Genomic DNA, 24,803 nt, shown 5'->3' on the forward strand with positions numbered 1-24,803 from the left:
GCCCCCTCCCCAGTGTCGTCCTCAAGTGCTTTTTCCTGCATGGCATATGTCCATGAACTCGACACCTCTTGCATTATGGAGAGGTTGGTTTGTTATGGGGGCAAGTGTAGAAACCTCTGGCTTTTTCGTAGCTGGAATGCAGCCTACTGTAAGAGTCTCATCCTTTGTCCTACCCACTTTCCCCTCTGGCCCCACCCACCATCGTTATGTGGCCCCCTGAACATTGTCTATGAGAAAATGTGGCCTGTGGGCAGAAAACAGTTTCCCCACACTTAACCTTTTACCATTAAGGCACAGGATGGAATTTTATTACTCTCTAATAAATCAAATGGAACTATGTTTATGATTAACGTCACCAAATGATCTTCATAAAACCTGAAATGATAAGATTAACATAGTGAAATTGTAATGTACAAGAGCAATCTAATATAGCAAGTCTACGAAACAGCACATCTCATTCCCCATCACGTTCATCGTTTTCATGGGGGTTGGGGCACAGGACACAGTAGAGAAGGCTGTGCAGCACAGCCCCAAGCACCAAGCCGCTTCCAATGCCAACCAGAAACACAAACACAGCCCTCTGGCGCCAAGAGCCCCACCGACCCTGGGCTGGCATGCTGGTGGCGTTCTGTTGGTTATTTTCACTTTCTGATTGCTGTTCCAGCGTTAAGGACTTGTCAAAATTCAAATCCACCATGTCGCCGGGGATCACGCGAAGTCCAAAGTAGATTCTCTTGACAACCTTGTAGTTTTTCATGAACTGCACATCGCACCTGTACGTCCCCGCATCGTATTCCTCGGCGGGGTAAAGCTTAATGACAAAGCCAGGATTCTTGAAAGGGGCAAAGAGAGTATCGTCTGTTGTGATGATGCCTCGGGCCAGCCTCCATGTGTAGCTGAAGCTCTGGGTGTCGGGACCTATCTCCGCAGTGGTTAGGCAGCTGATCTCGAAGGGCCTGCCCACCAGGGCGGTGAAGTGCCGCATCCCACAGATCCAACTGTTCAAACAGTCCACCTTCCGCCGTTTGCAGCCTCTCCTTTGCCCATCAGGCCTAATCTCACATGACTCTTCTTCCTTGTAACCCAGCCCACAGGTGACGCTGCAGCTTGTGGAACTGACTACAACTCTTCCCGAAGCCGTCATCAGGGCTTCGGGAATGGTCACTGCCTCATGAGAAGCCACTGACAGCGGTACAAAGAAAGCAAAGGCCAATGTGCCCAGGGCCAAGCCAGATTCTGTAGCCATCATACTTGGAGAGTCCTTTTACAATCCATTGGGCGGCCTCGTTATATGACCTCCTGAATATCATCCTTTGTTAAAATATCATAAATGTTTCTGTGGTGTGAAACAGATGCCTTTTCCTGAACCTGCTCCCCAGCCATAAGACATTCTCGGAATATAAAAAGCAGCCAGGTGGCAGCCTGCCAAGGGAAAGAAACTTATTCAAAAGGTGAGCAAAGTTAAGCAGGAAGGTTCAATTAGTAGCACAGCATAGCTGTCAACTTTTACCTTTTCTTGCGAGGAATCCTATTCGGAATAAGGGAATTTCCCTTTAAAAAAGGGAAACGTTAACAGCTGTGTAGCACAGTGCTATGCAATGCTTTGTTAAGTCAATCTCTGGGTGGCATGTTCAGGCAGACACAGCCTCCCTAGCACAATCATATCACATAAAAAAGCTTAGCATAATCAACAAATCAGCAGAACTTAGTAAATTAATTATGGCTGCAATCCTAGAGCCCAGAGCTGAGACAGCTGTAGCCCTCCAAGCTGTTATTGGACTATAATTCCTGTCATCACCAATCTTTCGTTTTACTGGCTGGGCCTATAGGAATTGGAGTCCAGAAACATCTGGAGAGCCACAGCGACTTCACATCTGCTAATATATGTATTGGATTGCAGCCTCACAGCTTTATGGTACTTTCACCACAGTCCAAAACCAATACTGAGTCACTCAAGATCAGGTGCTTCTCTGAAAAATGATAGAAAAAGACAGAAGCAGCACAACAGTAAACAAAACAAAAAACTTCCAGGATCCCCCAACTGGTATCTCTTTACTGCCTTAATACATGATTAGGCCATCAGAGCTAAACTTGGGTTTTCTGGCAATGTAAAAAAATCTGCATCAGATTTGCCATGACAGCAGTGTTTTCCATTTTAACATACCAGCCCTAAAGACAGACAAAACCAGGGACCAGACCTGTGATAGTAGATGCGTGTAAAAGGTACTTCAGGAAGAGTAGTAGGAGCACAATTATTGTAGTTCCTAAACAAACTTTCAGCAAGTGAACTCCAACAAGAGGCCTGCCCTGGAATTTTGATTTGAGGTCTCCAGTCTGAAATGTATTATAGTTTTCTGAACATCACAAACCATAGGAAAGTATGATGCTGCTATACACTGAATAAAACTCTTAGTTCGTTCATTTAGCACACTGCTCTGGCTTGTCAACCGCTCTCTAGTCCTACCAGCTGAGGCCAGTATGGAAAGAAATGCTCTCCAACTGCACAGATCACTATAGCAGACCTGCCTGGAGGGGAAGAGGGCATCTCAATAAATGTGGGGGGCGGGCACTCAACTATTGTAGATGTATGACGCCAGAACCAGGATGGAGTTTGATGACTACCTTGCACTAACCCCAAATTCTACCAATACTCTTACTCTACCCACCCACTCGTAAATCTGGTACCACAGAAAGCAGGCAAAAGAAGAAGCGATACTTACGCAACAGTGACTTGTGCATTGTGGATTCAAATTGAAAATACTACCAAACTACAAGAAATTACACAGATTAGCTTTGAATTTGCAGGTGGTTTTAAATTTGCAGCACTGTAGACGAGGAACATCAGGACTTCATCAGTCAAGCAGTTTACCATTTTTCCAAACTAACCATTAAGAGAGAAGGATCTGAACCCTGCTCTTTTCTACAGTGATCATTCAGTCATTAATGCCTCTGAGATGCTGGTGCAGTTATCAAATTGTGATGTCACAAACCAGCTGTTCCAACTGTAGCATCATGCCAGCAATGCCAAACTATTACATTCATACTAGCATAGTGTATTGTAAAGGTGATATGAAGAAGACTATACTGAACCAGGAAGCTAGCTGATTTGTCCCTAGGGTTCTAATGGCAAATTTAAAAAAATACACATCAACATCATAATCCTCTGCAGGACATAAAAATAGTGTGTGCATTTATTTATTTTTATTATTCTTGTGACATGTTTTAACTGTTTCTCATTCTGAATTAATTCTGGGAGCTGCTGGTGAAGGGCAGGTGATAAATTTATTACTAGCGGAAATAAAATCTGGGTCATGGAAGTTCCTAAAAGACCTGCTCTCCACACACACAAAATGGGTGGGGTGGAGAGAGAAGGGAAAAACATGATTCACGTGGTTTAATAAAACATACTTCTTTATTTACAAACACAAATGCTACCATGACAGCAGTACTTTATGAATAACTAGCAACCAATCACACTATCTGGCAGGTTTTGTACAAGCTACAGGAATATCAAAATAATTAAAGCAAGCCTGAAAGAAAACTAAGCAATGGACACTGAAGTAGAGAAACCTGCAGAAGCTGGTTGGAATCCAGGACACCATATTATGCAGAGCAGTGATTGCTACCCAAGCAACCTTCCCATCTTTTGATGGATTGGCAGGTTGAAAGTAGCAGGATTATACAGCAGAAGGCTGCACAAAACACCTGGTGGTTGGGGATGGCATAAATTATATCATACAGTACAATATATGGGACTTCAAATCAATATTTTGAAGTTTGCAAGTTTTATCTCTGCATTTCCCAATGCATCCCATGGGCCAATTGAACCTCCTGCAAGATGTTCATGTATATTCTGGAGATTGGGGAGGCGGGGGAAAATAAATCTCCCGATTTACGAGACTGATAAGACTTTGGATAAACAACTACAATGGCAAGAAATGAAAATGCAGGATGCAACCTTTTCTAATACAGGCCCAGCCAAAAACGGAAATCTCTGGATGGCTTTGGATAGAACACAAAACAGAAACATAAATGACTTAAGCAGTATATTCCCATGTCTTGTGTGCAGATTCATCTAAACATTCCCAGGGAGATACTCATTTGCCTGGCACATCCTCAAGTGGAGGGAAAACGAGCGTCTCTTGAGCTGTAGAAGTCCAGCATGGAAACATGCTGAGACGTGTCCCACTCATGCTTTGGCCCAACATCATCCCAACCCTCTCCTTTCTCTCCAGATATATGTCCCCTCTGCCCTCCCTGGTTCTTGCAATCAGTATCCAATCAGTTATAAACCTCTTTGGAGTCATTTGGATTCCAAATGTCTGTTCCAAACCTGCAAAAGCAGGCAACTTGTAAGTTAAGTTGTCTTGCTGTATAAAGGGTACCTAAAAAGCATGTCTACCAAGTCAATGCAAACCAGTGTGAATAATGCAGAGGAAATAATGGTGCAAAGAGTAGTTTGCTTAAACTAGCAACACTGCCAAAGGAATGTGCTGGGATCCACAGCAGCATGAGGGGCCTTCATGGAGACAGGACAATCATCCTCTTGAGAATTGAATGATGCAACAGAAACTAAAAGACCTTAAACTTGGAGGCAAGCAGGTCTTCTCGTCCTGTGAAAGACTTCATTGTACTTTGGGGGGCAAATGCAGACTAACCAGCAAAAAGCAGTTCCTTTCCATCAGGTTCTCTACAAATCTTCTTTCCTGAGAGTCAACAGTTTGTTCACTGTTAGCAGGAAGACAGGATTGGGGGAAAGCATTTTCCTCTTCCATAATTTGCATTTTCTTCTTTTTTTTAATGTCCCCTGTATCCATAGGTAGCCAGGTCACTTGTCCTGACCATAGTAGCTTAAAGTCAGTCCATTATCTGACTGAATAAGGAAAGGTGAGGAAGGTTGGGAAGTCTTCATAATAGCTCTGAAATACCACCACCTGCTAAAAGAAACACCAAACCAAAAATCAAATATTTTTGAAAATAAAAAAAAAAATCAACATTTTTAAAAGGACTCTCACAGATACCTGCAACACCAGAAGCTGGATTGTACAAGACCACTCCCAACTGACGCAAAGAGGTTAAAGGGGAAGCTTTTGTCCAACATGTTATGATGCTTCATTTCTCTGCTTTTGATTAGAAGTCTTTAAAAAGGTTTTTTAAAAAGGGATGTCAGAACTGGATAAGATCCTTGAGAAACTCAGTAATTCCCTGCCACTGGGATTTCTGCAAGCTTACCTGGTTTAAGTATAGGGAATAAGGAAGTTGTACAGACTTGTGTTGTAGCTAGTAAGCACACTTGCTGTCTGTGAACTCTGCATGGGAAAAGGGAAGGGATTATTGAGGATGTGGACAGCAGGCAGGCAGTTGAGGCAGGAGCTGTGCGATGATTACAGCTCGGTATCAATTTATTATCCGTGCTCTGTGCAAGACAAGGAAGCAGCACAGTGTTCGGTCCTTTCCTGAGCTGAAATTTTCCAGAGACTAAAAAGCACAAGTTGAAATGTGCTTTTGAACAATGGAGTCTTGATATAGCTACTTACAAGTACATACCGAGAATAAAGCCATGTTTACAGTTATATCTTTTCCTGAATCAAGATAGTTGTATATAAATATGTTGCATGGCACTTGAGCCTAAGAAGGCTTTGAACCTCAATAGGAATAGAGCAGTAAGTCAGGGAGGTGCCTAACAGCTCAATCCCTCCTAGGAGTAGATGGCACTTCTGAGTGATTAAAATCACTCAACTAGAGCCAGGGCTTTTTCAGCTGTGGCTCCGATCTGGCGGAACACTCTGTCACAAGAGACCAGGGCCCTGCGGGACTTGACATCTTTCCGCAGGGCCTGCAAGACAGAGCTGTTCCACCAGGCCTTTGGCCAGGGGACAGCCTGACTCCCTCCCTCGGCAATCTTCGCGGAGCTCTGGCCCAATGGTTGCCAGTGGCTTGAATTAATTAATTTTATAATGAATGATTTTAGAATGCTGTTTATGCTGTACTTTTGTACTGTTTTATTGTTGTTAGCCACCCTGAGGCCGGCTTCGGCTGGGGAGGGCGGGATATAAATAAAATTTATTATTATTATTATTATTAGGTTTGGGATGAGCCATGAGGAGGCAGCTCGTGTCTCCTCCAAGATGGAGCCTGGAATTCAAAATGGAACCTCAAACACTAATGCCTGATATCCCTAGTGGCTTGGACTGCAAGGCTTCCCACACAAACCAACAGACTGAACTTAAATAAACCCTTTTAAATCCTAAAGCAGGAAAGTTCCATAAGGAACTTTTTTGGCCACATTTTACTTAATAATAAGGTGGGTGTCAGTGGATGAGGCATTCAGTATCAAGATTTTTATGTCTGACTGTCTTGACTGAAGACCAGCGAATGAAGCAAATGACCTCTTGACAGCCACTCTCCCAGCAATGCTCCAAAGGAGGAAGCATATTTTTGCCACAAAACTCAACCCCATGTAGGGATGCCACGACTCTATAATAAGGCATCCACCTAGCAGTAAGGACTACGATTGGATCGTGTAGTATTAAAATAAGGGATCTCTTTCTCCCTTACAGTTTCTAAAATAGTATTTTCTTCAACCTTTTTTTAAAAGAAAAACATACCTTCCTTCAAATCTGGTACAGCTGCTTAGAAGTCAGAGAGAGATATTTCAGAGGCCTGTGGGCTGCCAGTTTGCTACCCCTGCTTCAGAATATTACACTTAAGGAAAAGCATGCTGCATAGGAGAAAAACCACCACTCAGTGGTAGATCACATGCTTTCCTTGCAAAAAGCCACGGGTTTAATCCATGGTTGGGCAGCAAAGGACTTCTGCTTAATATCCTGGACAGCCACTGCCAGCCAGCAAGTACAATGCTGAGCTAGGACTAAGGATTTGATGCGCTGTAAGGTAGCTTCCTATTCCCCCCCAGAAAGTTGTTGAAGACAAGACAAGCATTTTCCTAAGTATTTTTAATTAACAACCAAAAACAGGCCAGAGCTTGACTGTGAAAAGCAGAGCTCCTGCTCTACAGTTCACGCCTCGAGTGGGTCAACATTTCTGAATAAAAGGAGTTGCATCTGAGTCTAACAGAGGATAGCCCAAAGCACCAATTTGACTGTAAGCCCACGCCAGGAGGAAGGATGATATACTGTTCTTCTGGCACAGGCATCCCGTTTACTTGGTTTCTTGCCTCCTCTCATAGGCAGGCATCTATTCCTGCATCAGCTCTGTAACACTCCCCAAATAAAGTAACAATGACTTCATAGTTGCAAACTTCTAAACAAATCTAGAAAATTGTGTGGGGGTTTTTTTTTAAGGATTTGGCCGCTAACTCTGCTCTGTCCAAGTAATATGTTTGCATTGTCAAAAACATGAACAATGAATGGATGGTATCTGACTTCTTCAGAGCAGACTCATGGAAATCTATGGACTTAAGCTGGCAAATGTTAACTTGCCCATTCATTTTGATGGGCCTGTTTCGAGTATGATTCAGTCAGATACCACCCATACTTTTTAACATGGTGGCTCTCCTGCATATACCTACTATAGTTAAAGATTTCAGAAAATGTGTAGCATGGTGCCATTTGATCTCAATCTCATTTCTGCAAAACTTCAAGGGTACCTTCTGGCGGGGAGGGGGTGTCTTACAAGAAGTTGTACCACTGAGTACTTACTAAAACGGCTTTGTTGAGAAGCTACAGAGCAAACATAAGTTAGCAGGAAAACAACAAAGCAAACAGATTTCTGCTTTGGAAAGCTGCCATATTTTGTTCATTGCATCACTTGTAAGCAATAACTCAATGCATTTATTAATACTACAAAAGCAACTTAACAGGAGCAGAGCAGGAAGGACAATGAGCAAGCTGGGTAACACAGGACCAGCAGTGAGGGAAAGAAAGGGTTAAAAAAATAGCTGTTCTGGAGATTATAAAAAAAAATCACAGCAATAGCTGCTGAACTTCAAGGACATACAAAATTTTGCACATACATTATCACATCTGAATCCCTATTATGTGTAGCAATTTTTATATAAAATATGATCAAAAGTCACTTCCTGTTCCTTGCAAAACCCACTTTCTCCTGGCTCGCTGAACTTTGTCAAACTGGGCAGAAAGCAGCTTTCCCAAATTTACACACAATTAGAGGAGTAAAATATGGGCACTGATCACCTGCATAGCACTGAAGTAAGGGTATGTAGAACTCTCGCATTCAACTTACTGCCAATATTATTGAACTTGCTTAGATAAAATACATAGAGCCAGTTTTAAAACTCTTGGTAGCAACCTTCCAACTAGCAAGCAACTGTCCAGAGCATGGATCTGTAATATGGACACATCACTAAATTTTTATAGGCAATGAAACTCAACCACAGTCACCAGAAATGCTACTGTGGGATAGCTACTCCCTTTCCCCCTTTAATCTTTTCTTTTTTTGCAACATCAGATATTTCACAAGAGCATCACGCAACAATATTTTAGCTCTGCATGCTCCCCATCATTTTTTATCTCTGCTTTGGACTCCAAAACAGCCTTCACGACTAGCAAATTTGGGTTGTGTGGCGCCAATGATGTGAACTCCTAGGAGGAGAACCCTCAAGTTAATGGCTCGATGCAATTTCTGTACGACACATCTTATTTTTCTCAGCCTTCGCATTATTTACCTGCTGTGCCTACAAGTTGTGGGTGCTTATCGTTATTTGTGGCAACGAGGGCAACCGTCCTGTTCCAAGAAGCAAAATTTTGTCTGTCCTTGAAAGCAGAGCAGCTAAAACACTTAGCAAGCAACTGCCGTTTGGGGAGCTAAAGTGCTAAGGCTATGCCATGTCTGTACGAAGCAAGGTCACCAAGCAAGCAGACGCTCACACTGGGTCCTTACCTGGCAAAGGCTGTCCCAGCTCCGCCTGCACTTTACCCTTCGCTGCTCCTTCCAGAGGTAAAGAACCTCTGTCCCCTTTGTAGAGTTTCGGTTTAAATGGAGAATCTTTCTCTTTACCTTTTGATCCTTTAGGCCTGCCTGCTTGCTTCTTCTTGGATTTACCATCTCCTTTCACACCCAGAAGCGGATGGACTTCTGCAAAGGAAGAGGCAGGTTTGGAACAGGAAGTACATCTTTTCAGTTTACAGTGCATTTACTCGCCCTGTGTGCTTTGCAGATCTCTTAAGGCTCATGCCATAACACAAGAAAGGGGACTTATGGCATTTTCCTCTTTTTTTAGAAATAAGAAAGGGAGAGCAGAGGTTCTGAATCATTTTTGGACAGTAGGATGACCCAGAAGGTAGAATAAAGTTGAATTTACCAGCAGTTTGTTGTACAGAACCGAAGAATAAACTGGTCTGCTCAGGTCAAGACAGCACCTGGTCCAGGTGCTTTAGAGGAAATGTATAACACCACAGGTTACTAAGCAAGTACTTGAGCTAATTGACCATAATTTCCATTCAGTGGTCACAGATAGGAGGAGTGCCTCCCCACTAAGGAGTGCAGCCAGACAAAAATTCTAAGCACGTGAGGAAAGATTCAGTACTGTTAGCCCCAAGTGAGTAAGATAATGAGATATAAGAGAACAAGAAACATAGGGATCTTACTTGCTTAAATTAGGGTTGCCATACGCCTGGATTTTCCTGGATATAGTGGCTGTTGGAAACAGTGTCCAGGTGGAAATCGCAGAAATGTCTGGGAAGATCCGGACGCATGGCAAACCTATGTTGGAAGTCTAGATTTTGTTGAATTCCCTTAAAAATAGTTCAACAACTTCATTCTTTTTTAAGATTTTGCAAAGCTCAACAACTTAGGGCAAAACTCTAAAAAAACTCAACAACTTTTGTGTCCGCTTCACTTTTTGAAATACGGCAACCCTAGCTTATCTAGCAGTTCAAATGCCCTGTCAATTGTAATGACACAAGCTGAGAAAGGACTTATTTACTACTCACAGCCATTTTTGCTAAGTTCTAATATAATCTGAAGTTACGAAGCTATTGGACAGCAGCAATGATAACAATTCTCCCTCACCATCATTGGGTACTCCCTGCAGTTCTATGTTGGTTGTTTTAGGTTTCTTCTTTGGTGGCTGAGGTCCATCAGACAAAGACTGCCTCTTCTTCTCAGAGCCTATTCCCTCATCAGGTAAGGCGGTCTGCACTGCATCTGGTGGAGGACCATAAGGGTTTTCCTCTGGGTCTTCCACTTCAGGAGCAATAGGCAAGTACAACAAAGCTTTGGAGTCTTCCAATTCTTCATCGCTGCCAAGGAAATTGTATTTTTTTCCATTAAACACACAGAACTCATGCTACAGGATTGAAAAAACACACCTAAACACAATTTTGTTCTTGTGTTCTTATCCAGAACAAGAGCTACACTGACCTCCAAAATCAGCCATTCAGACACACTCTACAGCAGGAATGGCTAACCCATGGCCCATCAGATTTTGCTAACTATGACCCCCCATTATCCTTGGCCATTGGCCACACTAGATCCAGAACTTCTCCTACAGGTCATTTTGACTGGTGGGTGGGGCTGCTCACCTGTAAATCATATGGAGGTCAGGTGATTCAACTTCAAAGGTAGAATCTGAAATGTCCTCCCCATTCTTCCTTTGCAGCCTGGTTTGAATTCAAGCTGAGTTGTAAAGGAAGAACTGGGAGCACGTCTAAGCAACTCTTCCTTTCCATATGCAATTGGGCCCTTTTTGAATTTGGCATCTTTTTCTGTTGCTGCAGGATGACAGAAAAAGGAGCCAAATTCAAGAAACACCGAACTCTACTAGAAGCTGTAAAGAAAGAACCAAGTTTACCTGTCAAGCGACATCAGGTGATGGTCAGGTGGCCATGATTGAGCCAAACCACACAGCAGCCCAATGGGAAGGCCTGGGGAGCCTAAATAGGTTCATAGGGAGGCTCTGCCTTGCTCATATGAAAAGATATGCATATTTACTCTGCAATCCTAACTGGCCTAGCCAGGGAGAGTCTTACTGAACACAGGGTGACTTTCTTCAGAGTAAGCCTGCACAGAACTGCACTGTTCATCTATTAAAACCCGTAACTAACTAAGATTTCTTTAATTAGTTGACAGTCCTAGTGAACATATATTTTTAGTGATCAGCAAATATTTATTGTGTGCAATCTTTCAACACCCTTGCCGCCGCCACATTCACCTGCTACAAAAAGCAGCAATGGGATCTACACTGGTGACGTCCACTTCCTCATCCTCCGCAGCATCAGCACCTGATAACCAAAGAAATTCTAAATCACAAGTTGGCAGCAACAGAGAGGTCTCATTGCCAAGCCTCATCTAATGCCCAAATAAGCCCTATGTCACAAAATTAAACTCATGCTGTTCTGATACCTAACTTCTTACAAAATAATTGGCAATGGAAAAAAATGGCAATGAGAAGTGAGCCTCTTTTCTTCTCCAGACTTTTTTTAAAAATCCTGCTGTATACTTACCTTGTTTGGCACCACCACAAATCTGGGCTTTTATTGCCTTACATTCAACCTTGTTTCCCTAGCAACAGCTATGGCATTTCATTACTGAAGCTTGTTTGCCTAGGTACATTGTTAAAACATAAATCTAGCAAAGGTGAAAATTAAGTGGAATGTGAGCCTTTGCACCGACTTCAGTAATCATGTCCCCTTTTTCCAAATACTAGGAAGTACCTGCTTAAATTCTGCAGGACTGCGGTTTGTGTCAGACCAGATTGCAGCTAAATCAGCTGTCAGTGAACAAGCCATTAAGCACCAGCGGTAGTTTTAAATGCCCACAGAACCTTGATCAGTAGGATAACAACTCTCTGAAGACATCAAACAGATGGCTACTAGAAGTCTGGAAGTAAAGAATCGGAACAAGAATTCTTGCTTGGCTGAAAAACGCAACAGATAACTAGGGAAGAACAGAAGACAAGAACCTTGGACTGCAAGAACCCACAAGTATAGGAAGTAAGGACCGAAGACAATGTAAGCATCAGTAACAGAAGACTCATCAGCACCACTGGAAAGGGAGTCTAGGGTGCTCAGCCTTCCTAGATGCAAAGGCATTCTCTGGAAATGAAACTAAATGAAAGTTACCTAGTGGGTAGTTTGGGTACTGGAATAACTAATCTGGGATCCCAAAACAGCACAGAATAAGGAGTAGTAGCAACAAAAACTAGAAACAGTTTGCTAACGCTTATACTAGATGGGCCATGAAATGGGTCTTGATATGTAGCCTATAGATTCAAAGTCTCAAACTGTGTTAAATCAGAAGAACTGTTAAATTTGTATCTCACACCTTGAATACAAAATATTCTTGAGGTGTACAAGATACAAAACATACTAATACCATAGTGGCCTGAATATAAGCCACACCTTTAAAATTGGAGGGGGGAAGACAAAAAGAAAAAATACCCGAATATAAGCTGCTCCCTTCCTCGCTGCTCCTGACTGCACACTGGGCGGGAGGGAGGGAGCCGCACTGCGTTGCCAGTGGCCTTTCCTCTTCATCGCTCTCTCCCTTTCCGGCTTTGGGTTAGAGGACGTGGGATTATGCATGGGGCAGGTGCCACTTTGCCACGCTCCTGGCGCTGTTTGCCCCTTGCTCCTGGCTGCATACCGTAAGGTTGCGAATATAAGCCACATTTAAACTTTTCACGGTCGGAATTTGGGGGGAAAGTGCGGCTTATATTACGGTATATCATCAGACCCAGAAAGGGCATCACTAATTATTGCGTTTTTTACTCTGCCATTCACACACAGTGGATGACGTTTCAGAGAATAATACTGAGGTGCTTTTTGTACCTCAGTATTATCTTGTACCATGATGTGCACCAAGAGGTGAAGATTGCTTGCAGCTCCAGTTCTGGGGGCAGAGGAAGGGGGTAATCTGGGCTGATGCTACACAATAAGGATGCAAAGCTATACACAGTCCATATACTTTTACACTGGGCAATTCCAGTCAATGCATTCTTTACCTGTCTGCTCTGGCTCGCTCTTATCTTCATCTTCTATGTCAAACTCAGACTCTCGCTCTTCATATTCTACATTTTCATCCAGTTCCTTAAAATCAGGTGCAAAGGCACTCCAGTTTTCCTAAGCCACAAATCCAAAGAACATTTTACATTCGTGCCCTGGTACAGCAGCTATATAATCACACCCGAGCTATGCACCAAAGTGCCACAAACCATGTGCGACATCATAGGACCAGTCCTTCTTTGAGATACAGAGTCACAAGGCTTACTAAACAAGAGGGCTAGTTACTTGTTTTACGTAACGTGAAATCAGGATCTCTTTCATCTCTTCCCATTTTTCTTCTCTCCTCAGTGAAAACCATTCTTGCAACCCTCTGGCTACAAAACAGTTTTTTATCAGTTTTGAAATTATTTGATTCTCTCTGGTGAGTATTTTTAGAAAGATGTTGGTCCTGCAGTGTAAAAGCTTATGCAAATAATGGCAAAAAATAAAACCAGAATGACCAATGAAATAAGGGTCATCCAGGGAAATTAAAGTGTAGCAATGGAAGAAAATGCTTCAGTACTACTTACCACTTGATTTTGAGCCCATATGGATACTACACCACTGGAAATGGAAGCGATGATAGGTCGGACAGGATGCCACTAGATTATACCAGAAAGAGGGAAGAAAAGTGGCACATTTTTTAAAAATACAGTCTGGCCCAATGCCGTGAATCCTGTTAGGAGGAGACAATGCAGTACTTACTGCCACATCTAGCAACAGCTCTCCCCTTGTGCCATGGAGGATTTTCACTAAGTTCCCAATGCTCTTCTCCCAGATGTACAAAGCATGCTGACGTGCTGACCCTGCAACAATGTACTCCCCATCGCCAGAGAAACAGCATTTCTTCCAAGGCGTCCTGCAGAAATAGCAATTAACAGAACCTTGTTCAAGTGTACACTAGGGAGAAGCAGGGTTCAAAAGGATTGCAATTGTTAAAAGATGATTATGCATAGCTGGAAGCGGGCTTCTCTGAAACTGCAAATAGCAAATTCTGCAATGCAAGTTATACAAATCGGTCAAGTCAGGATACGTTCCCCCAAAGTAACTTCTTTGATCTTAAGTCTCACGCAAACAAATCTAGAAGAATATAAGAAAGCTTGAAAAACTATATGCAGATTGCAGTTGCTTCACTTGCCTTGCTATTGATTTGTTGCAGACTTTGGTGCTGTGTTTAGTCACTTTTATAAGCAATCAGAACTGATGTGAACTTACAGAAAAATATAATAATAGGACAGTAGCTGGTGCAGAGGAGTGACTTAAAAACTGTGAGAAGGACCTCGCTGGCAGCTAAGCAAAGAACTGTCAACAACTCCCATCATTCCATCTGGCTGCTTCAAAGGGAGCATTGAGATGAGTCCCCGCCCCCACCAGCCTAGCAAAAACCAGTTCTATCTTCATTAGCAGCCAAACAACCTAGCTGCATCAGAGAGAAAGGTGAGATAGCAAAACACCCCAAAATGCCACATGCCCACCCCGTTGCCCCCACCCTCAGACGACTGGCCATGACTATCTTAGTTTCCTCTTCCCAGACTATGATTTTTCTGTTCTGCAGGGCATTTGAAGGCTTTAACTGTAGTGTGTCTTAGTGGTTTTAGATCTGCTAACCGATGGCTGTTTTAAGCTCCTTGATCTGTGTTGCATTTTATTGTGTTGGCTTTTTGCATTTGGGTTTCATTCTTGGTTGGAAATTTAAGATTGACTGCAGGTTTTACAATATAATTGTTATGTTTTAAACCAACTTGTACATTGCCTAGAAAACTTGTTTATGAAGTGTTTAACAACTAGAAGAAATAATATCAATAATGAAGATTTAAACCTTTTAACTGCCTTGAGTGCACTGGCAGAAAGATGTTTTATAAATGTAGTAAAGGTAGCAATTAATCCAAACACTGCCCTGTCTATGAATCTCAGGCTTCTCTGTACACTACATGATGCTATGTTAGAGATTGTATTTTGAATTTAAGTAAAAAAAAATACAGCCTACTTTTTGGATTACAGAAGACTCATTCCCCCTCCCCATATTCAAAAGGTAAAGGTAATTTTGGACAGTGCTGCACAATGTAGAAAGTGTATCCTGCTTTACTGCAGAAGAAAGGGCTCCGGGAGCCAGGAAGCAGGCAATCTGGATCTAGTTCCTTTGGAACAACAACACTCAAGGTCTTTAGGGGGTAGAATGCTTGTTTTTCAAGCTTCGCGAAATGAAGTTATACCAGAGGACAAACTAGCAGTAGGGCCTTTGAATACGGAAAAGCACATGCCCTTGACTCAAGACAGATAATTCCTACCTGTTCACCAAGTCCTGCAGCTTTTGCATTGGCTCTGGTTCTCCATCTCTACCACAAGTCAAGATTTCCCGACCGTCATAGACTCTGATTATGCGATCAGCTGTATTTATTAGAAAGCAACTGAGGGAGGGGAAAGAGATACAAAATGCTGTGATGATACCATTCATTCCAAATATACTGCTGAGCCACTGTGCTCCAGCAGGTTATATAAGAAATAGGATAAACCCATAGACCAGGATCCTAGTATTATTATTAATACTTTGTTGAATTTATTTGTTACACTTCTACCCAAGCCTCTAGGTGATATACAATAAGAGTTAATTAAAAGCATCCAATATAGCAATATCACTAAAAATAATTAAAACTAAATCACCAGTCAGACTAAAAAGTAATGAAACTCTTACCCCTACAAGCACTGGCAAGTTAATTGAGTACAAACTAAGACCAAAGGTACAACCAAATACCTCCTTTAGCCCTTTCCCAAGGACAATGTTATTTGAATAGCAGCTCTCCATGTATGAAAGCGTGAACAGAGTCAAAGTCTTCAACTCACCTTCCTTTTCGAGCAAATTCTATAGATTTAATAGCTGTAGTATTGCTGGTTCCTGTAGTTACTCTGAAGGAAGCAACAAGGTCCTGAGTGTCTGTCTTTAAGACCAAGATCTAACAACGTAAGTAAAAATAAATCAGGTAACTTTTACTGTGACCTTTTCACCACATACACTTCTTGTTTAGAGTTCATAAGGAAAGGCAATAAAAGTCTGCACAGACATCAAAGTGTGCTATTAAAAGTCAGTCCTGTCAGTGATTTAGGAGACAACTAAGCAAGGAACCATGTCTTCCTCTCTCATCAATAAAAAGGAGAGGTTAGTGGCAAGTTCAACACCAGCAACGCCATCAATTTAAGACAGTGAAATCCAATGGAGCAGGTATGGAATTAGAGTAGACAATCTCTGTGCAGCAACTGCATGCAATTCATTCTCTAAAATGGGATCTGTCCAAAAGAAAAAGTCCCATGATGACATTGTTCACTACATTAAATTCTGAAGGTTTCTTGGACACAGACGGGTGCGGGGTGGGGAATTTCAAAGCATTTGGGATGTTTATTTAAATAGGGAATGTTATGAAGTTACACAGAGTTAGGATCTGATTCAGTTCACAGCAGATACATCAGAGCGCCTAAGCTGAATTCTTCATTAAAAAATATAAGCTTTCATTAGAAATGTAAAGAAGCCAGCAACTCCATACACAGCTAGAACTGGTAGGTAAGAATGTCAATAATGTAGATCAAGCAATGGTGATGTACAAAAGGGTGCCAAGGTGTGTGTGTGTAATCTTCTCACATCCATCAATGGGTTGAATGTGGCACACAAAAGCTATAGTCAAGGAACTATAGTGCAGTTGTCTGTGACCCTCACATGTTAACAACCTTTCATTTCTGAATAAGATAATTTTTTTCTGCATAGTCTATTTTAGATAATGTGTACCCAGCTGCTTCATCAAAGCTGAAATAAATTTTGCTTAGAATCATGATATTCCTGGAATATTTTGAGCTGAGAGAGAGAAACAGAGACAGAGAGAACCAAGACAGCAATAAAGGGAAGCACATTTCTTCTATTTACAACACTTCTAAAGCGAGTCATACAAATCAGATAACTGAACCCGCTAACCACAAAATATTAGTTCAGTGAGTTCTCACCTTCCCTTTAGCATTCCCCGTGTAGATATATTCCCCTCGCCGGTCAAAAGAAGCCACCACATTCAGATCAGAATCATCATCCACTGGTAGGACAACATGTTTTGAATCAGACAATGTTAGCATGACAGGTGCAGACTTCATTGGACATACCAACACCCTGTTTCTAAACAAATAGAAACCAACAAGAAACAAAAAAAAGAAATTCTCAAATTTTCTATTTTCTTACCTGGTGTCTCTTTTGGAACAGGGGGAAAAGGGGTGGGCTAAAAGGAGGTTTCTAAGGATGCAGGAACTTTGTGTATGCCTGAAAGCAGAGGCTGCAGAGCTAGAGATCAGCGAGGACAAGAAAAAAGAGAGAACACAGAGATGAAGGGGATGGGATCAAGGCAGGGAAAGCCCTCCAGGCAAAAGGCTTGGGGATGCAGACAAGACACTGCAGATAGAAAGCAGAAGCTTGGCAGAGCCCTTTCTTGCATGAGGTGTCTGCATCTTTTTCTTTAGAATTATGGTGGTTTTCCACAAATGCAAATTAATGCAGATTTAATCTATTACTTGGCTACTATTCTTCAATCACATGGCAGTCATGCTTTAAAACAAGTAGCAGCATATTGAATTGGGCCATAAAGATGGCCACCACTAGGATTAAGAGTCTCTGCATGTACAACTATCTATGCAAAGACCCCCTCAATGCCAGATGTCAGGAAGTGGGAGTGGGAGGTGAGCAGTCAGTGGTCTCAGGCTGCATGGCAGGATCCCGGTACCCCTCTTCACGGGTTGGATATATGCATCAAGGGGCCACTTCTGAATACTGCTATTGAACTATCACCAGCATATTGATGACTTCCAGGAACAAAGCTTCATATAATCTCTCGTAGTGGAGGAATTCAACACCACACTGGGATGATGATCAGCACAAGCATTTCTGATTGCCAGGCCTAAGGACCCCTCCTCTCCTCCCCCTGCACACTGTTATGGGGGTTCTCCCAACTGCTCCCCCCTGAATTGATTTGAGGGCTGTGTTGTAGGAGGTAGGACCCCTGTTGCGCTAGTGGGACTTGTTGCACGGGCTCCCGCTAGAGCAGCAATTTTGATGAATATGGCCCACAGTATAGAACTGTGTTGAATAAGGCAAATTATGAAATATAATCTTGATTAGAATACGGTAGGCAAGAAACCATTCGATTTTCAAAGACTGCTCTAGGGAAAGGTTTTTGTTAGTATTACTTACTGATCGCGGGGATGGTACTGGACTTTCAGGATCGGAGAAGGGAAACGAAACCTCTGGTCACAATCACCAGTCAGAACATCCCACTGAGATACCATATTATCAGTTGACGCACTCACCAATTTGTGGCCATCTCGACTCCAACTGGAAGAGAAAGTTCAAGATTGCAACCTTTGTTTTGTTGCTATCCCCACAAATATTATTTAAAATGGTCAGAGCTACTGGCTCATAATATGCTTTCAAATCGAAAGAGTGTTCTATCAAAGGAACATCCAAGTAAATGTATTTAAACTGGGGTGCCAGTATACAGAACTAATCAGTTAGATTATTTGTTTTGGGGACTATTATTTTAACCACACTGAAGTGAATAGTGCTCTATACTGCAACTAAAGCTAAATTTACTCAGATACCAATGCATTTATAGCAGAGCAGAATGGAGATTGTAAAATATCTTGAAACAAAGCATTTGTAATAAAAATACTTTATGGCTTTTGCACTAAAAAGCCTACAAAACCCAGAAACACTTGATACAGCAAAACACTGGGGTTTGTTTTTTCTACTGTATGTTATTAAAAAATCCAACAATGAGGTCTTGAAGTATCCAATAAAAAGTAACAAGCAAAATATTTCTAGAATGGTGAATTTCAAATTCAAAAAGTTATCCGTGCTGAGAAAGGGAAGTTATTTATTTATTTATTTATAGCTTATACTCCGCATTTTCCCAGCAGGTGGATGCAAAGCAGCCAGGATCAAAAGAAAAGATAATTTCATGAGCTCAAAGGGATTTAGACTTGTTTTTCTTTGATAACTTGCATCCCATATTGCAAGTTAAACTGATTTTGAAGCTGAAGGGCATTTGAAAAGTAGTCTATGATACAGAATGGAGCTCATCAATTCAAAGAAAATATCAAAAGATCCACCGGGCGAGCATAAGCCCCTTGCAAAAATCTAAGAGGCAATCGGATTCTCAAGTCTATAGCTGTGATCCAAAGATACTGAATGCATGTGGGGAGGGGGGCATGAATCATCTGTGTAGCTGGATCTTTCGTTGATTTTTTTCCCTGCAGCAGCTTTCACTATCAAAGAGATGACTTTAAAAACCAACTTTCCTTTTTAGCTCTTGGAGTGTAAACTTCATGCAGAGTTCAAGCTTTGTAACTTTCAACTTGTGAAAATGATATACTGAACACATGACATGCACACTGTGTTTTTTACTTAAGCTGAGAGTATGCTATTGATAAATCATATTTAACTCATATTGAAATAAATTTCTTACCATAAAGAACAGACGGGGTGGATATGAGCACTTATGATTTTTGCTATGCCTCTTGTCAAGAAGTCCCAAATGACAATCCGACCATCATTACAACCTACTGCTAGAAGTGTGCCCCACCTGTTAAAAGTACAAGTAAGGGCCATACTAATGCAGTCCAGTGTGCCATCAGCTTCCTGAAAACAATGAAAGGTATAAAAATCAATGTCAACCAATTTCACTTCAAAGCTATATAGCCAGTATGCTTCACACCTTTGAAATGTCTCAGGCAAAGTAAGGCCACTGCTATTTGAGAGATCACCTAGACACTGAAGGGAAAGTATGCATGAGATTAAAAATCAGAAGTTGAAGGGATGCTGGTTTTCAGATAGACATGTTTTCCTGATGCACTTTAACATACACCAAATATCCACATTGCAGTTCAGCAAACATCTGCTTCCCGTCTTCAAACATAATAAAACCAAGTCACAAGCCAAACAACATTAGAATAGAATGTGTCAACTTTGAGTGAGGGAGACATTTACCTCTGGATAGTTCTGTCCAAATGATTCTGAAATAAAACAGAAGTATAAAGCATGAAATAAGTTAGACAGTACCACATTCTTTGTGTTATACAATACTTCAATTTTTTTAAAAAATAAAAGTATGCTGTTTATAATGAGAAATTTGATCCCAAATGTCAGGCATCGGCCCTTAACTCTCATCAGCTCCAGCCAGCACACCAAATGATCTAGGATGAGAACAGTTATATAGTCCAGTAACATCAGGAGGGCCACAGGTTCCCCACCACGGTTATAAATCAGTGGTGAGTGCTAAGTGGGCCCATAGTTCAAAATCTGGAGGTAGTTCTAGCAACAAAGTACAGACAACTAAAATATTCTTAACTTGGCAAGGTGGGTGCAAATCAGCTATCTAGGCAACAATAAAATAAGACTATAGAGCAGAATGTAAGTGCATGACATTTGATGTAAACATGCGGATGCCAAGCATTACAAAATTATCACAACTCTCTGTAAGAATAACCTCAGTATTACCTTGATGTAATAATCTTCAGAAAGAAAGAGCTCTGCTTCTAATCCTACTTATATGGGAAGTGAGGAAGGTAGAAGAAAAATATGTAAAGCCATGCCTGTAGGGGCTTTTAATCTGGGGTTTTTAGTCTACTTGTGTCAACCTATATTTTATGGTGCTTTATAATTACTGTTATTTTATTGCATTAATTATGAGCCATCTAAATGTGTTGAAAATGAATGGAATATAATAAATTTAATAACATTATTTTTTTAAAAAAACAACAACACCCCAAGACTGAGGGTCAAACTACATACGTTAAAATGCATCTTTGCACTTTGCAGAATTCTTAAAATGCAAATAACATCAACTGAGGGTGGGCTTACCATTCGTGGGATGCAAATGGGGGATTTCTTCCCAATGTAGATACTGGTTTTAGAGGCGGAATTATCCTCAGGACAATAAAGGTGGGGAAAGGGTTAAAATTCCTCTCCATGGTTGCCCTCATGCCCCACCAGCTGATGCTATTTGCATTTTAAAAATGCATTTAATGTCACATCCACTTTGACTCTTCAGTTTTTCTCCTATTCAGGAGCTGGTCAGCTAGGACAGGTGTGGGGAACCTTTGGTCCCACCACATGTTGCTGAACTACAATTCCCATAATCCCCAATAAGTATGGCCAATAGGCAGAGATGAGCCCAAAAGGCTTCCCAGACCTGAACTAGCACTTAATGCAATGATTCCCCACTTTGTCAAGTAGTCTGCTTTTTCTGGTTTTGTCTTCCCATGTAGCATGTGTCACGGACCACTTGCATAAATATCAAGAGGCAGTTGCCCTGCAAATACCTTTCCAAAATGTCAATGGTTTCTGCTTAAGATACAATAATTTTGCAAATTCATCCTTTGTATGTGGGCACTTTGCATGTGGATCTTTCCTCTTTCCTTTGGAGCAGGCAGTAGCACGGTGTCAGTTTGATCCTTCCTAGGTCTTAAATCAAAAGCTAAAGAACCTAAATTATTCCCCTTCCCTACTGAGAATACACCAACTGAAAAGAGGTTTAGAAATCAGTGAGATTGGTTAGGATTGGACTGTAAATATGCCTAGGAAAAAGTTAAAGTTAAAGGTACCCCTGCCCATACGGGCCAGTCTTGACAGACTCTGGGGTTGTGCGCCCATCTCACTCAAGAGGCCAGGGGCCAGCGCTGTCCGGAGACACTTCCGGGTCACGTGGCCAGCGTGACATCGCTGCTCTGGCTAGCCAGAGCCGCACACGGAAACGCTGTTTACCTTCCCACTAGTAAGCGGTCCCTATTTATCTACTTGCACCCGGGGGTGCTTTCGAACTGCTAGGTTGGCAGGCGCTGGGACTGAGCAGCGGGAGTGCACCCCGCCGTGGGGATTCGAACCGCCGACCTTTCGATCGGCAAGCCCTAGGCGCTGAGGCTTTTACCCACAGCGCCACCCACGTCCCTTATGCCTAGGAAAAGCTTTGATCAAATTCTGAGAAACCTTTGAGCAGGATGGCAAACGGGTTAAAGTGAACCAGATCTTCCAGGGAGAATGTGGGGTATCACAATGTTTCAGTACACTGAACGAGCAACGCTTATCTTGCACGTTAAAAATGTGTGATCCCTAGGGTGTACCCTTGACGCATAACCAAACGCTGGGCAGCACAAACGGTGCGATCCTACACATGCTTGCTTAGAAGTAACGGCCACTACGTTCAGTGGGGCTGACTCATGGCTGTGTGAACAAATACTGCAGCCTGAAGAAACTTCTTTGGTCCCAAGACACTAGAAACCGAGTGGTCAAAACTGGCATGGCTGCCATGGCAACGGGACTGTCAGCTTGTTTGGCCTAGCAACAGGGCAGGCAGGAGGAAAGAAACCTGCCATGGGAAATCAAGCACCGCCATGACTTCAGGGTAGCAGTTTCTGCCAGTCGAGGAGGAGGAGGAGGAAGAGGGAGAGGAGAGCAGCGAAGGTGGGCGACCACGAATTTACATGCCATTAAACCAGCCCCCAGGGCTGCATCCCCTGACTTGTTAGCTTAATGATGAACTTAAGAGAGGTGTCAGTGGGTTTCACTCTCGCCCTGCCAAGAATTATGAAGCCGCGTTTTGTGCAAGCGGCGCGAGGAGGGGGACCTTCTCCCAGGAGCCGCCCCAGCCCAAGTGCTTCTCCGGCCCCTGGTCCGGGTCGGGTGCCCCGGCACTTCGCTGCCTTCCACGTCCCAGGCGCCCCGGCCCCCTCGCGCAGCCCAGCCGCCCGCTCCGGCCCCCTCCCGCCCCACCAAAGCGAAGCACCAAGGAGGGCTCGACACGACCATTTAAAAAGCCACGCACCCAGCAGTTCCAGATTCATCTTGGCCACTTTCTCGCTCCGTCCGATCCCGCTCCGGAACCAAGGACCCAGGGGTCCTCGCGCACACCCAGCCAAGGGGCCCGGCTTAAGGCTCAGCCTGACACAACCGCAGCCCACTCGTTGCGCAGGGCTCCGGTCCGGCTTCCGAGTCACGCCGAACTCCGGGCCTCGACGCTCGCCTTCATCGCTTCGGGACGGCGGCGAATAGCGTCTCGGGGCAAACGGTTTGAGTAGCGTCAGGAGCAGGCAGTCGCCAGGGCAGCTACGAATCCCAGTCCGTCGAATAAAGAACACCGGCTCGAAACGAAGCAGCGTGCGCGAAGAGTTCCGGGAGGCGGGCGGCAGCGGAGGAGGAAACAGGGCTGGCGTAACGCATGTTATTCTAGGGCAGGTATGGGATCCTGCGTGCTTCCAGATGTTGAAATCCGGCTGCAACCAGGTTATCCTGGCTGAGGCTGATGGGAGTTGTAATCCAACAAGATCTGGAGAGCACCCGGTTCACCTTCCTGGCCTGAAAGAGAAATCGAGGGGCATGTTGTGATAGCCGCAGGGCTTGTGGGGGAAAGGCATCTACTGAGCCGCATTTTCTCTCCAAATTACAAATATCCATAGCTGTCAACTTTTCCCTTTTCTTGCGAGGAATCCTATTCGGAATAAGGGAATTTCCCTTAAAAAGGGGGAAAAGTTGACAGCTATGCAAATATCTGGAGAGAAAGAACTGAGATATTGAAAGCAAAGCAGGGTAGCTATGCTCCCGAAATGGCTTCTCAATCAGTTCTGTTAAATGCTGTATGTTAAAGGTAGTAGAAGCAGCAGCTGTAACGTGTTTCGACATGATTTCATGCGGGTAGTTTTTAGACTTCCCTTCGAAGCAAATCCCAAATTTTCACGTACCTATTTCTGATAAACCACTGCCCTTGCTGTCACATAACCTTACCACATAGTCTGGAATTGTCGTTTTTAGGTTTCAGCACCAGAAACACAACCCTTCTGTTTCTAGCACTTATATCTGTTGGGACGTTTACTAAATATTTACTAACTTATATTGTTTCAGAAGCAGGTTCAAGACAGGTGGTTGCAGAGTAAATGAACACACCACGATGCAGCAAGCAGAAAGCAGCTTTAGCTTTCCTTAAGTGGGTGGTGGTGATAACAGTGCTCCTTCTTGGGAGGGATGTGAGTGGTACAAATACACAAGTATTTCAATTTTATGGACGGTGCACTTCAAAAAAAGTTATGTTTATATAGAAAGTGGTATACAAATAAAGTGACTGTAAGTGTCTCAGTTATCATTTGTAAAATGATAAAAGTATCACAACATTGTTGTTGTTTAGTCGTTTAGTCGTGTCCGACTCTTCGTGACCCCATGGACCAGAGCACGCCAGGCACTCCTGTCTTCCACTGCCTCCCGCAGTTTGGTCAAACTCATGCTGGTAGCTTCGAGAACACTATCCAACCAATCACAACATAGACATCTTTTTCTGTAAACTGGCAGGCTTCTTTTTTTCAGGTTCTTTTTGGTCTTGTTGGTTCTTTCTCCCAAAAATCAAAAGTCATGGTAAGGCTGTGAATATTTACCTTCCAATACATTTTTATCCCTCTGAGTTACAGTAATATATTAAACAGAAAACAAATAAGTTCGTGTCCAGATCTGGAGGTCCGTTCTTATCCTGAGGTACCACTTTAAGCTAATGGGGCCTCCTGCTGCCACCACCCAGCCGGCACACAATTTATGTTCTCATCCTGGGACAAAGTTCTTAACCCGAGGTACTACTTCCGGGTTAGCAGAGTCTGTAACCCGAAGTGTTTGTAACCCGAGGTACCACTGTACGAGTGCTACTTTTTCTGTGTTTCTTCCCAAAGTGTGGGGTAAGCTGCCTTATAGAAGTTAGGAAAATGTTATGAAAGCTGCAGTTCACTTTCTGCATTCTATGTGAATTGAGAAGAACAAGAGGCAAAATGCCTTGTTTCTTGCTT

The 24,803-nt window shown here is 42.8% G+C and overlaps 2 protein-coding genes across 7 annotated transcripts; both read right to left on the reverse strand.

Annotated features, from left to right (window-relative positions):
- Positions 1-286: 286 nt before the first annotated feature.
- On the reverse strand, positions 287-3,257 carry TMEM81 (transmembrane protein 81). The gene has a single exon (XM_028734307.2). It carries the CDS (start codon positions 1,247-1,249, stop codon positions 455-457), a length of 795 nt encoding a protein of 264 aa, XP_028590140.2. The 5' UTR covers positions 1,250-3,257; the 3' UTR covers positions 287-454.
- A 136-nt stretch (positions 3,258-3,393) lies between these two features.
- On the reverse strand, positions 3,394-23,070 carry RBBP5 (RB binding protein 5, histone lysine methyltransferase complex subunit). 6 transcript variants are annotated; one of them, XM_077928999.1, is made up of 15 exons: positions 22,808-23,070; positions 19,975-20,000; positions 19,454-19,626; positions 18,181-18,321; positions 16,953-17,115; positions 15,807-15,916; positions 15,254-15,373; positions 13,671-13,824; positions 13,496-13,567; positions 12,926-13,043; positions 11,135-11,204; positions 9,994-10,223; positions 8,863-9,057; positions 5,233-5,309; positions 3,394-4,937 (listed from the first exon to the last, which is right to left on the reverse strand). In XM_077928999.1, the coding sequence occupies exons 1-14, from the start codon at positions 22,824-22,826 to the stop codon at positions 5,281-5,283; spliced, it is 1,620 nt and encodes a 539-aa protein (XP_077785125.1). In that variant the 5' UTR covers positions 22,827-23,070; the 3' UTR covers positions 3,394-4,937; positions 5,233-5,280. The 6 variants fall into 6 exon arrangements, with proteins under 6 accessions (XP_077785125.1, XP_028590135.1, XP_028590133.1 ...); XM_028734302.2 differs by having other exon boundaries at positions 8,980-9,057; positions 22,808-23,067; XM_028734300.2 differs by lacking the exon at positions 5,233-5,309 and having other exon boundaries at positions 3,394-4,934; positions 22,808-23,069.
- Between the last annotated feature and the right edge of the window lie 1,733 nt (positions 23,071-24,803).

Source organism: Podarcis muralis, chromosome 5, assembly GCF_964188315.1.
Source record: "Podarcis muralis chromosome 5, rPodMur119.hap1.1, whole genome shotgun sequence".
Classification (NCBI taxonomy): domain Eukaryota; kingdom Metazoa; phylum Chordata; class Lepidosauria; order Squamata; family Lacertidae; genus Podarcis; species Podarcis muralis.